The sequence below is a fragment of the Temnothorax nylanderi genome, unplaced genomic scaffold (genome assembly GCF_030848795.1).
Source record: "Temnothorax nylanderi isolate EJ_2023f unplaced genomic scaffold, tnyl_v1.0 TNYL_tig0300_pilon, whole genome shotgun sequence".
NCBI lineage: Eukaryota > Metazoa > Arthropoda > Insecta > Hymenoptera > Formicidae > Temnothorax > Temnothorax nylanderi.
The window spans coordinates 116,972-132,075 of NW_027249362.1; the positions used below are offsets into that span (position 1 = coordinate 116,972).

Here is a 15,104-nt window from a genome sequence, read left to right on the forward strand (position 1 = left end):
CCTTAATCTTACATGTGCCACGCTCCTCCTTCACGTTAATTTAGATATTTCTCATCGTCATCGTCCGGTTTATTCCCATCGCGCTTCCTCGTTTTCCTCGCCCACCTCTTCTATTTCTTGCTCTCTCGCGCGGAACAGGAGGAGAGCGCAAATGATCCCCCTCGGGGGCATTTACGTATCGTCCATACCTTAATCACGAGCCCTCTCAAATGGCCGGCGTAACGACTCACTTTAGTCATATTTAATATTTTAGCCGGCAGTCGTAAAAGACACGCGTAAATTAAGAATTATATAAATATAGAAATTTCAATGTGAGAATATATCACAAAGAAAAAGGTTTCTTTACATTTAGTAGTCCCCTATTTGTTTCATTGAAACAACATATACTTATACGAAATTTTTTTTTATTATTTTTTTAATTTTGTGTTTTATTCAAGAAAACTATATTATATTTAATGGAAAGAACACTATTATTTAAAGTGATATCTTCCAATAAATAACTATTACAATTTTTTGCCAAAATTCCGAAGTCACTGCGAATGATAAGCGCTTTCACCGCTAGGCGGCCTAATTACTCAAATGTGAAATTCGACTAGAGACCGTATCAAGAGACACAGTGTCTCGCGCCAAGTAGGTATGTGAAGTGCGACCGCACCGTGGATCTTTTACGCGACGAGTTGCGAGTACCCGAGATTTTGAGATCTCGTCAACCAGTGAGCAGATCAAGTTCTTACTAGGCTTAATGGATAACTTGGACCAAATTTATATAATAAAAGTGTTTTTATATTTCCTAGTATAAAACTCCACGATGAAAGCGCCTATCTAACACTCACAGGATTCTACACATCATTAGAATCCATCACTCGGGTCATCCGCGTGATAGATATGACAATTAATTACTATTTATTTATTTATTTATATACAGGATGTTCCATTTTAAAAAACGCACTTCGATAATTCTTCAACGAAGCATTTTCAGCAAAAATGTTTCAGACAAAAGTTGTACGGTTTCGAGGGGCACATAAGATGGTGTCATTAGTTTGACCTTGGATAGGCGTTTGAAGATCACGTAAAGCCGAACTTTGATCCTAAATAACACTCGAACGGGTTAACGTATCGACATCTGGTTTGCGCCAGGAATTTTCTTCTTTTATGCTCTTTCAAACAATATACTATACAATACAGGGGGTTCCATTTAAAATTTTTGAGTTGGTGCTTCCTGGGGCACTAAAAAATTTTAAGTGAAACCCCTCCATATTGTAGTATATTTTTTGAAAGGGCATAAAAAAAGAAAAATTTTGGCTTAAACCAGAGGTCGATACGTTAACCCATTCGGGAGTTATTTGGGGTCAAATTTAGGAAAAACCAATTTTTGAACCTAAATAACTTTTGAATGGGTCAACGTATCAACCTCTAAATTGCGCCAAAATTTTTCTTATTTTATGCCCTTTCAAAGGATATACTACAATATGGGGGGTTCTATTAAAAAAATTGAAGGTGACCTTCACGTGACCTTCAAGCAACTATTCAAGGTCAAACTAATGACACCATCTTATGTGTTCCTCGAAACCGTACAACTTTTGTCTGAAACATTTTTGCTGAAAATGCTTCGTTGAAGAATTATCGAGGTGCGTTTTTTAAAATAAGACACCCTGTATATGTGGTAGTCAACCGCTACATATATAAATAAATAAATAATATATAATTGTTTAAGTAAAATAAGCTAATTATTTATGTAAAGCAATACATTTTTTCAGACATTTTCTATAAAGCATTGATATTGTTTGAATAAAACAATATCATTGAAGCCAAAGAGAACATGTCTTTCGTTTAAAACAACTTTTTTATTTAAGACGAAGATACATATTCTTTGAAAAATCTAACAATCGTAGTTATTGATCGACATATTAGTTTGTTTGGACCATTCTAATCGTCTTTGTTTGGATGCTATATATATATATACATATATAAATTAAATCCAAAGAAATCTTTTTCTCTGTGATATATATTTTGCAATATACACACACAAATATTTTTATCATATATCTTGTTATGTGTTTATTATATTGCGTATGTGTATGTATTGAGCACGTGTGTATATTTTTTTATCACATTGTACATATTCTAATGAATTCATCTTTTGATAGTGATAATATAATACCTTTTCCATCGCGTTATCGCGCACTTGCCATTCATTACTCTTCGCAAAGAAAGATATTAGATATCTCTTCGGCACGAGATTTATGCAGCGTTTTAACTTATCTCTTTTTTAAATAATCTTTTCCAAGATTAAAATCCCCTGCAGTTCTTCATGCTCGTGCGCGTAAGGACTCGAGAGGACAATAAAGGCGCTTGCATATTACGGTGATTAGTGTCACTATCCTCATATCAAGTTGCTTTACGACTCTATTAAAACGACCAGTTTCTATGGAGTAATAGCGCCGCCGCCGCCGCGCCGCCGCCGCCGCTGCCGTTGAGCTTATTTTAATAATGCTATTAAGTCACGTTCTCCTTCAGTTAAAACCATTTCTAAATACGAGCACTCTCTATATCTTTCTATACATCTCGCTTCGTATCTCTTACCGTCACAGCTTTCGTCGAGCCCGACGTGTCTCAGATTCTTGAATGATTATGCGCCATTTCCCTCCAAACCGCGACGTTGAAACAGGTTCTCGCAAAAGTGCGAATGGCGATGGCCGACAACCGCTATCAAAATCCATAAAAATGGAACCAATTTGCCTTTATATTCTGACACTCGTGCAGTACTGCCTTTCGGCACGGTTTGTGAGCGGAGTAAATAAAGATAAGGAAATGTATACATTCCTGTATGGCACTCTTTTTACAGGATGCCATTTCTCGAACGCAACACAATCCGGATGTTATGAAACTTCTAATACTAAGTGTTAATTTATAAAGTTCCTGAACAAAGTTTCTTTTTAAAAATGCAAAATGTAACATATACAGAGTGTCCCAAGTTTTTCCGTACAAACTTTAGTAGTATGTTCTATGAGCAGAAATAAGAAAAAAATTTTGTTTTTAAATTATGTTTATAAACATAAACCCCAAAATAATTTATTAGAAAGTTATAGCAAAAGTTAGAATTTCGTCCTGAGGAAATTCTAACTTTTGTACGGAAAAACCTGAGACATTCTATATTATATCAAAAGCTTCCAGCACAAAAATCCACACAAATATCTCGAAGTCCGTAAGTTTTAGAAGGAAACTCTTTAGACAAAAGTTATTTAGTGTTAAGAGAGTCATTTGATATGTGTGTGTGTGTGTGTGTGTGTGACCTTTATTTGACCTTAGGTTAAGGTCAGAGCACTATTTCAAGGTCAACTTAGTTTTTCCAAACAGAAACCTCTATTTTTTATTATATATTCTTGTATTTGATATCGAGTCGTTTTCAAAACACTGTAATAAAGCTCTTTTTCGTTAAAAATTTCCTGAGATATTTTAAATTCTGTCTTGATATTTTAAACATAAAATATGAAATATCTCGTAAAGTATTCACTTTTCAATGATCTTACTCTGATACTTTTAAACGTAAAATAATAAAAGAAATCAATTGTTGTAAAAAAATAATAAAAAAATATTTTTAAAAATTCTATTGCAATACATTTTGCAAAATTGCAAATATAAAAATTTATATTTTTATTCGATTTCTTTCATTATTCTACGTATAAAAGAATCAAGGTAAAATACAGAAAAGTGAATACTTTACAAGATATTTTATATTTTATATTTAAAATATCAAGACAGAATTTAAAATATCTCAGGAAATTTTTAACGAAAAAGAGCTTTAATTATTATAGTGTTTTGTAAACGTCTCGACATCAACTACAAGAATATGTAATAAAAAATAGAGGTTTCTGTTTGGAAAAACTAAGTTGACCTTAAAATAGTGCTCTGACCTTAACCCAAGGTCAAATAAAGGTCACCACACACACACACACACACACACACACACACACACACACACACACACACACATCAGATGATCCCCTCAACACTAAGCAACTGTCTAAAAAGTTTCCTTCTAAAACTTATGGGTTTTGAAATATTTGTGTGAATCTTTTAAAATGAGATACTCTGTATGTATTAAAATTAACAGCAACTTTAAATTAAGATATATTGCAATGTATCATTATCACTTTCTCCCAGATATAACAGATTATCGTCGCGTCTAGGCTAGCACAATTAAACCGTATCGAAAGAATATCCGAATATATTTAGAAATTATATTTGGTGCAGTTATTCGATAACCACAGGTATAGTTCGCCGCGGTTACGAAACCGAGTCGAATATTCCAACGTGTTCCGTTCCGACCCTCGCACTCTACGCATATCTAGCATCTCACACACATAATCACACGCCCCCGACATCCACTTTTCAGGGCCGTACGTTCCCGCGGGGGCCCGTCAGAGTCTCCGACTCGGAGGGATGGGTTTATAAAGGGGCCGCGGCAAAGAGCGGTGCTGTGGCTCGCGTGTGCTCCGACGCGGAAAGCCGGTTAGTCGGTCTCAATCCGCCGTGGCGTTCGTGTTAAACCTGTGCGTTCTCCGAGTCGCGTGTTTCGAGTCGGCAAATTGAACGACGTGTCGACGGGGCCGGAAACGCCGAAGGAGATCTCGAAGCGGCGCGGATTCGTCGCCCCGGTTTGCGTCCGTCTCGACGACGGCGACGACGTGTCCGGCGTGAAACTAAAGATTCCTTTGTTTCTCGATGTACCTTCGATTGTTATACATTTAGTGTGTTGGTGCACGTGGCTGCTGCGGTTCATACACAAATTTGGTGTCCACGGACCTGCGCACAAAGGGTACGTTTATCTTGTTTTCATAGTTATAATTTCACGACGGCGCACGCGTTCTCGTGCGGTCGAAGTCACCGCGTTCATTGAAAAAATGCGATATACAATCAATATTAACTGTGAATGGATTAGTTGACGAGGTTTTACTCTCAGTATATACAGTGATACAATAATAGATGGTGAAAACTGGGAATCTTGATACATTTCGTGTAATTGAAGTTTTCTCAGGAAACCCCGAGAAGTTAACTTAACGAAATGTACAGTGGATAAAAAAAGTGTTTGCACTCTATCTTGTTTGGAATAATTTTATATGAGTCAGAAAGATATTACTCCATTTTTACTGTATTTTTATTGGAATACATTTCCCAGATAGCACAGATGATCGTTATAAACTCAAAAAGGATTCGTGAAATTGTTAAGTATACCGAAGAAAGCACATTTTTTTTTCACATTAAATTTTTCTTCTAAGAAGATAAAATGTGCAAACTCTCTTTTTATCTTTCATTGCATTAATAAAAAGTTAAATTATAAATTAAATAAAATAAAACTTGAGACTAAACTAAATATATTAAATAAAATAAAAAACTAAATAAAAGTAATAGTTTAAGGACGTTCTCCGGTCCTTATACTAGAGAAAATCGATTTTCTTAGGATTTTCTTGAAACTGTGAATATACGTTAATTTAGGTGTGCTTTATGCGTGGTATAAATTTCAGTACCTCTTCCGGTATAAAAAATAAAGATACTGAGCCTCAAAGTTTCAAAAAAAAAATTTAAATTTAATTTTTTTTAGTTTTGGCATTTTTTCCTTATAGAACTCGACGAGAGGAGCAACTTTGGTCCTCTTGGCCAACCTCGTATCTCTTACCGTTTGGCCTGGAAAACCTTTTCATTAATAAAAGTTGAAACTTTGAGGCTCAGTATCTTTATTTTTTATACCGGAAGAGGTACTGAAATTTATACCACGCATAAAGCACACCTAAATTAACGTATATTCACAGTTTCAAGAAAATCCTAAGAAAATCGATTTTCTCTAGTATAAGGACCGGAGAACGTCCTTAAATTTAAAAGTGAAAAATTGTGGGACTGCTGTCTGCTTCTAATTTATTATGGAATTGTAGAACTTTCTTTCTTTTGTTTTATTCTTAGAGATTAGAAATCTCAAGATATTTAATGTAAAAATTTTTCTTGGACGCGAACAATCATTAATCTTTCTACAATACGTCTTTAAAACAATTATTACTAAATGTACGAGATTGAAATGCTCATAATTTCTTAGAACGTTTTACTTTATAAAATCTGTTGCATATGCATAAAGCGTAAAGCTATGCTCGAACTATTCTCGAACCGAGCAAACGATATTGCGCTATTAGTAATGTCTACATACATTTTAACGGTCAGCAACAATTATATCGTTGCTCATACATAAATCAAAACGGTTCGTTGAGCAAGAGTCGCTGCTGTTTAATGAAATAAGCGACTTTGAATCGCCCAAGAAGGTTACTGCTCAAGCTCGACGCTTTGTTCTTTGATATTGAAGAGAACATCTTCCAAGTATCATATACTTTATCTTTGTAATTTTTGTGATAAAATACGTTTTAGAAATTTCTCTGTATCTTGGAAATAATCCTTAATACTTTTTATTTTAAAAATAAAATATTGCTTTTAATAAAAGTTTTTCTTACAAAACTGGTATAAAATAATATTTCATAATAAGACAATTCGCAAATTTCTTATTTTATAATGCAATAAATGTAATGCAATTTTAATGGAATGTAATTTTAACAAAGTTATTTGTAATTGTAATATGCAATTGTAGGTCTTGATATTGATTGAAGCCAAATAATTCTCATACATTTTGAGAATTTGGAGTCATAATTTTTACTTAATGCAAGCTAATATATTATATTAAGCTAAGAGATAGTTGAATTATTACCTATCAATAGCGTTATTGCGAAATCCTGCCATTGATGTTTTGATAAAACGTACGCTAACTGTGTGGGCACTTCAGTAAATTACAGTCTTGCACTCAAACCGGCAGCTGCTTTAGTCGAACAAGCGGCTCGCAATTGTAGAACGCATATGTCAAAGTCATAGGGACAGAGTGCTGATTCAATCTTGGTATCTTTTTAGAAAACTCGAACGATGATTTGTAAGCCATTTCGTCGCGTTCTAGATCGATCCTCGTATGCAACGTGCTTCATCCTCTTACATGTATGTATGTACCTATATGAAAGCAAATAGGTACCCGATTTCCTAATCTTCTGACAAACATTACATAAATAAATTATTTCTATTTTAATTTGTACATCATATTAGATACAATATAATAGATATATTAAAGATATTAAATGTTATATGATAAACAATTAAAAAGAATTTGTTGATAAATCTAAATATCTGTTAATAATAATATTATGGCATAAATTACATCCGTTTCACTTTCCTGTTTCTTGATCGTTAGTAGAATCGCTAATTACTTTACCATTGATAAATCTTATTCAAGGATGAATAAGTAAATTCTCATGCTATTTATATAAATTATTGAATATAGTCATCTTATAATATAATTACGACAACGAACATGCCCCTATCTCACGCAAACGCGCCTAATCATCATGATCCTAAGTAAGTTCAAGGCTTGTTTATGCATCGAACACACAATACTTGAAACCTAACAATAGTTTTCATTTTCATTATTATCAACAATAGAGCTATTACGGAAAAAGTATAGCGGCATCGCAGCTCACTTCTCCCATTCACTGCTAAATTTGGATTAACCCAATTCAATGCGTGTGCGAACATTCCCAAGGCGCGCTTAAATCTCGCAAGGAAAAAATGTGGGGGGGGAGAGGGAGAGAAAGAGAAGAAAAAGAAGAAGAAAAAGTAGTAGTAGTAGCCAACGTGAAGGCTACCGTTAATCTGAACGTTGATGCGGCTCGGTATACACAAGCATAGGTCTCGCGTCATGCGAGATGCAAATGCAACTCGTAGCAACGGTGCAAACCGCATCGCGAGAAATTTTTTGTTGCTGACAAGTCGAGCGCTTCTTTCTCGCCGCGCCGCGGCATGTTTCCCGCGTGAGTCGCGCGATGTCGAATCAGACGACGCGTTAATTAATTAGCACGTCCGCCTTCGCGCGGTAGAGAATGAATAGAAAAGTGTACAGACACAAAAACGATAATATGATGTGGCTCGCTTAACGAGCAGAAATCGACCAAAATAATGCGATGTTTAATGCATGAGCTTTTCAAGAGTATCCTATGAAGATATACTACGCATATTTTAATTTACAGAATTAGAATGTATTGTACATAATGTATACAAGCCATTAAAAAAAGAGTTAATTAGCAACAATGCATACATACAATTGTAACAAGATCAGTTTACGTAATTATTCAATAAATATTAAAATGTAAAATCTTATATTACTCTATATGTATATGTCAACATATTGTTATAATAAATTATAAATGTCAACGTATTAGCATAATAAATTTATTATTATTATTAAATAATAAATAAATTATTATTATTATTATTTCCATTGTAATATTGTAATTATGAATCAATGAAAATTCTGGAAAACGGTAGCATCATAAAGAGAAAATTGATTTGGTCGATTTATTTAAGAAGAATACTATAACGCAATAACTATACCGAATTAAATACCAAACTTAATCGTTCAAGTTTAACTCTATACAAATATTTAATACTATTATATATTATATATTATAATATATTATTATATATTATAATATATAATAATCAATATTATATATTATATATATCATATATGCATATGATTCCGGTAAGCCATTTCTTTATTCCTTAATATTTTTTTAACTAATTATTTATTTATTCTAAGATTTGCGTAAAATTACATAATTCTATTGCCACGTTTACCTATTATTGGATCACTACTCATATTAAATCTTATACTTTTATGCTATACATCGCAAACGCCTACATAAATTGCAATAAGAATTCTTAAAGATGTATAGATACATTTATTATTTCCGCATTTAAGTTAATCCATTTTCTACAAGACTGTAATGAACTAGCGTAACCCTTGCAGGCGAAACCAGAAGATTATGACCAACTTCCAACGTGTTAAAACGCAGCCCAGCTAATCAACGGCTCCCATCTAATTCCACTATCTCTGTCGTACGAACGCACGATCTCTTTCGGATCCATAGAACAAAAACCAACTATTAACGATGGAAGAAATACCCCCGAGCAACGAGAGCGCTTTGTACTTCGCGAAGTTTCGTCGCAGTTGCCGCAACCGCGAGTCTTATGACGCGATCGCGGAATTGGCGGCTGAATTACGGCGTGCCTATATGGTGAAAGGGCTGCAGGCTCAGCTTGATGAGAAACAGGCTCACGAATACGCCGAGCTCGTGCGAAAACGCGAGATCGCCGACCTGATCCGCAAGGAACAACAGGAAGTGTTGGAGGAGGATCTCCGGTGCCGGTCGGCGATCTTACGGAAGTCGGAGGCGTACAGGCGGCAGCTGGACGAGCAGTTGACACGAAAGGAGGAAGAGAAAAGAGTCATTGTGGAGGAGGCTTGTGAGTACAGGAAGTTCTTGGAAGAAGTGGACCGAGTGCAGGAGGAACAGGAACGCTCGAAGGCGCTGGAGAAAAAATCCGAGCTTGTGGAGAGGACGAGGCAAGAGAAACTGATCTTCGAGGAGATGAAGGAGGTTCGTCGACAGGAGGAGCGTGAAGCGGAAGAGGAAAAGCGACTGAAAGATCTAGAGTACTTGAAGGAGATAGAGGAGAGATCGAAGGAGGTGAGCAGACTCCGACAGGAGCAGATGGAGAGGCGCGAGCGTGTCCTGCTGGAAACAACGAAAATAATCCTGGACGCTCAGGCTCGAAAACGAGAGAAGGAAGAGCGACTGATTGATCTTGTAGCTGAAGAGATTAGGTGCGAGCTTGTAATCAGGGAGATGGAGGAGGCGATGCGTAGGAAAAAGATGCAGCAAGAACTAGCGGCTACTTTACGGGAACAGATAGTCTTCACAGAACAGTGCAAACTGCGTTTCGTGGAGGAGGATAGAGCATGGGCCGAGGAAGTTATGAGAAAGATTATGGAAGATGAGAAGATGGCGAGGTGCACGGCGGAGGCGAAGAGAAGGATGAAAGTACAGTACCGGAAGGACCTGGAGAGTTTGATTGAGCACCGCCGCAGGATTCGCGAGGAGGAGATTGCTAGGATTGAGGAAATCGCTAAAGAGCAACAGAGATTGGAACTAGTTGAGGCGGAACGCGCGAAGGAAGAGAGAAAACGCTTGTTGATGATACACGCAGCTAATATTGCGGACTTCGTGAATAGAGCGACTCTCACGGCTGAAGAACAAGAGATCCTTGACGAATTGACGAAGAAAAATCGGGACGCTGAAAATATCGACGATGGAGACGTGAAAGATTAAACGAGATAATAAAGCCTAACTAATAGTAAGACAATTTCATCTCTAGATAGTAGTACTCTCAGCGAGAAAATCCGTTAAGAAGGTAAAGAAAATAATAATGAAAAACTATTGTACTAGTTGTCCACGGAAGCAATGGTCGATCTGAATTCACAGTAATCACAGTATTCACAAGTAACTAAGATTGGTAGATAAAGAGAAAGAAGCTAAGATCGACGAAGAGAGTAAAGTTAAAAAGGAAGTGCAATGTTATATATACGTAGAAAAAGAATCGCTTGGAAAGAGGCCAAGAGAGAGATCGAAGAAAGAAAGGCCAAAGGAATTGCAGTGATCTACGAGGAGAAAACTGAGATTGTCGACGACAGTAATGTTAAAGATGAAGAAAAAACGTGTTCCTTCTTCAACTTTTTATGTGTTTATTAACAAGAAAGGAAAAAATTCATAAGAGATTAAAATTTATTTCATTATTTACTTTGAAAAAAAATTTATGAATTATTTTGTTAACAATTTTTAGAATATCTAAAAGAATTCATAAAGATTGGCGATCGATTGCACATATATGTAATATTTACGTTTAATAAAAAGTTAATTATTGGGGTGGAATCTTGGTTATTTATTTACGTACCGTTAGAACATGCCATGTCAAGAACCGTTAAAGTAGTCGATCTGATCGCGAGATACGAATGAGGCTTATGGAGACAGTTTTATATCGTCAAAGAAATTGAACCACGAGAGAAGAACGTTGAAGGAAAGCCAATTGAACAAAAATAATTATCTCCAAGAGAGGATTCAAAAATAGCAGCAAGGAAATTAAGGGTCGTTTAAAGTAGACATACACGAAGGACTTCTCAGAAATTTAATTTATATTTAATATATAATATTAAAAAAGGTTTTATAGAAAATAGATTTGCAGAGTATTAATAATGTAGTAATAATGATTTTGGCGAGTTTTACGACAGTAGATTATTATTTTTAACTAACAATAGATATTGAGATACTTAATTATAATATATAAAATAATAAGTTATAAATAAAAGATTGTCATTAAATCAATTCTTTTAATTTTTGGATTTAACAAATTTTACAACAATACATTTTAACTATAGAAAAAAGAAGTTGAAAAATAAAAAAAAAGAAAGAAAATTTGCATTTTTTATACATGATTAGCCTTCCAGAGAATTAACCATTTTTGACGGAAAATTATATATTTAAAAATCGTATTTTGGAAGGGGTGATAGGCAGTTGAAAAAAGCGGAAACTGTTTTGTTGAACAGGATGAAGTATCCCGTGAGAAGGTCACGAAGGAAACCGCGAAAGATGGAAGAAAAAACCGGAAATTGTGGCAGAAGTTAAAAAATCAACGGACGTTTATACTGTACGTTTCACACATGTGTGCGAGTTAACTGTGTCGCAAGATCCGCCAAATCCAGTTTGTTGGGACAAAATTAGTGAAACAAGTACCGCGGTGAAAAATGTGAAAATATAAAATATATGTATATACATAGTAATAAAATAATCGACACACGCACAAAATATTACTTAAAGTAAGTCAATATTGTTTTAACTATGGAAGGAGGAAATTAGCTATGTATTATATGTATGTAGTTTTATTTACTATATTTACTATATTTACTATATTTACTATATTTAATGTGGTGCGAATAACCACTATCACGCGTGTGTTTTAATTAAATCGCAAGTTATCGTTCTGATGCAACAACTTCTAACACGGAGTGAGTTGTCTCGTGCACCAATACGGCATAGGAATTGCGTCGTAAGATAATCTACGAATGTAGAAGGATTAAGCAAGCTTGACACAAGCGGGCGATAATATATTCAAATATATTAAAATTATAGTGACTATATCGATCAATACTTGATTTTTCCTGTTATCGAAACCTTAAATTATTGTTAGGACACGATGTTGCAAGGCGACACGGTTTGCGCTTGTGTGGTAACATGACTGACATATAAATTGCGTATAATATTCTCTTAATACACGTTATCCTGCTGGATATTAATCAAGGCGTCAAGATAAGGATATAACAGCCACTAAGAATTACGTATCCTGGTAATATATAAAAGTTAAGTATCGGGGAAACATTGTAACTGTAATTATTATACCTGAAGAAAACTGGATATTCATAATTACAGTGTTCGAAGATGAATTTTCTATCCCTACTGTCATCGTTGTACCAATTCATGCGATAATCCACATATATTTCAACACAGGTAAACTGATGGTGCCATAAATTTTTGAAATTGATATACGCTCTAATTAAAGAGACTATACATTACATTTATATTGTATTCTATTCTATTTATCCTTTTTTATACTATTTTATATTTTATATAAATAATATGCATAGTTTTATTATATATGCATTTATTACTGATACAAATTTAATATATTTGTAAAACACATATCTTGAAATGCTATAGATATTAAACCAGAGATCTATGCATTTATGTTTTAAAATGTTTTTTCTCTAAGCGAAAGACGTAAATAATAACGGATATCCTTGGTATATCCTAGTAATATCCGTGAGATTACTAGACAGAACCCTTCCGGATCTTTAGTATGAGACAGCACGGATATGCTCCCTAGCACCTGTCGCCAGGTGTTACATATCTGTTTGAATGTCCAAAGATTTCTCATGAGAAACACTACTCGAACAATTTTCAAGAAATACGCGCATCCGTTAGTAAGTGTGTCGTCTAACACATTTAACAGTTCAAGCAGAATGTATAATTCGTGTGAAAATGTTACTTGCTACAAAACTAGCGTAAATAATAAATAATATTTATTATTTATATATTCCATGATTTATCTTCCTTGCAACCAATTGCAGTATTCATCAGTTATCGATTTTAGACAATAATATATGTATAATTATCGGAAAAAGCTTCTATATTTTGTGTTATGTTTTCCATGTATGAGTCTAATTCAACTTTTTATAACTTTTTAATTAATTTCACTCTTATGTTATGTTATTAAGATAGTGTTTCATTAAAGTATATAATAATTATTTATAAAGAATTAAATAACATATCTTTGTGATTATATTATACAACACGGAGGTATACCATTCCGTGCGAAAAAAAATGGAAAATACCCTTCGTAAGAAGAAAGAGATGCTTCAACCCTTGACTTGCGTGATTGTCATAAATATGTCACCTACAGAGCTCGTATTAATTAAAGGTGTCAAGGTGGAATCTTGGCACCGCGACCCATAATTAAGTGCGATCGTTACGAAGATTCGTTATCACGACTACGAGTCACCCGGTAATACTGATTCCGTTTTACTCGATACCGACATTCCTCTGTAAGAGGCTTTCGATGTCTAATTAGAAATAATGACACATCCAGCCGTGCAACAATGCCTCATGCTCATTTACCAATTTTATATCCACTTGAGTGTTAAAGGAAAAAAATTAATGTAAAAAATGTCTCAATAGATGTCTCAATGAAGAAACACTTATAGTGATATCTAATGTAATCATAAAAGAAAATCATATTTATCGATATTAATGCAACTGGATGCTGCGAAAAATAAACTATTAATTGTCGCCGAAAAACGGCTTAATTAATCATTTTAAATAATAATATTTTTATCAAAAATTGCTTGTATAAATAATGTAAGTACTATAGTTTATAAAATACATGAAAAAAGACAAAAAATTTTTCTTAAAATTAGTTAAAACAGTTTCTCTCTAAAGATGTTTTTTTGTGCTGAAAATTGTGAAGCTCATTTGTTGGAGAATTCCATAAGATTTTAGTTAAAATGCATGAGAAGATAAGATTCCCTTATTAAATATCGGTTCTATCGTCGAGGAAATGAGAATAGAAGCGTTGCCGCACGCTGCGCATTGAATCATTAATATCCTGGATAAGGTACAAGTGTGGCTTATACTTCCAATCACTGAGAACTAATTACATCGTGTGTAATAAGTCTGTTGCTCGGGCGTGCGCAGCCAGCGTAGCAGAGTCGGTCCGGCGGCGGTGCGTGGTTAAACACGTGCAAGAGAGTCCGTGCGCAAGAATGCGAGACGAAAATTCAACATTGAAACAGTTCGTTAAATAATTATCGCGCCGCGAGATTATATCTGCAAACTCACTACTCCCTATCGATCGCTAAACGAGCACCAACAATAAGTCGACGATAAATCTGTCGTGCCTGTCTCATACCGCCTCGGCCGACAATTTCGAGTTTCGCAAATTATGCCCTAATAACGACCCTCCACTTTCGTCCTTGTAATTGTTCGCCACGTTGTAAATTGTCCGCATGGAAGTCAGAGCTGTCTCTTGAATTAACACGTGATGTTAATCGAGACACTCGTCAGGCCGGTTCTTAATAGGGTATCAGTTCACTACGAATATTTTATCACTCTGCTATACTGTACGTAGGGACTTATGAAAATTCATTGAAAGGAGGGGGTGTAAAAGTGGCCGTTTTGTGCCCCGATGGGAAACCTGTAAAATATTTTTTTCCACCTTATTTAAGGTTGAAATAAGAAGGAAATAATGGTCATTTACCCAGGAAACCACGGGAAATATTTTAAAATCTATAATAAATGTGTTTAAAATGTCTGTTAAAGTAACTGTGTTTGAGCGGTTTAATAAAAGGTGAAACGTTTTAAAACAAGCACTACATTTCCATTTAATGAATTTTGCATCATGAAATTGTATATAATATTTTTATTACATTTAAATATATATTTTTTATTACATACATATATATATATTTTTATACTTTCTGTATGTACACATATATGCAGTCACATAACATTCATCTTATTTCTGTTCTGTTTCTTTACTAACTACGTCAACCATTTATGAAAAATATTCAGATATAT

The 15,104-nt window shown here is 34.6% G+C and overlaps 2 protein-coding genes across 2 annotated transcripts in view; both read left to right on the top strand.

Moving 5' to 3' along the window:
• Positions 1-4,526: 4,526 nt before the first annotated feature.
• LOC139780831 (uncharacterized) overlaps positions 4,527-15,104 on the top strand; it is a 91,110-nt gene continuing 80,532 nt past the window's right edge. Inside the window, exon 1 of the mRNA XM_071719538.1 lies at positions 4,527-4,819. The gene's annotated coding sequence lies outside the window, so the exon portion shown is untranslated. The remainder of the gene's footprint in view (positions 4,820-15,104) is intronic.
• LOC139780832 (uncharacterized) lies at positions 8,844-10,850 on the top strand. The gene has a single exon (XM_071719540.1). The coding sequence runs from the start codon at positions 9,030-9,032 to the stop codon at positions 10,248-10,250; it is 1,221 nt and encodes a 406-aa protein (XP_071575641.1). The 5' UTR covers positions 8,844-9,029; the 3' UTR covers positions 10,251-10,850.

Bases quoted from the DNA above. Each gene is read 5' to 3' on its own strand.
- LOC139780832 (XM_071719540.1), top strand. From the start codon at position 9,030: ATGGAAGAAATACCCCCGAGCAACGAGAGCGCTTTGTACTTCGCGAAG.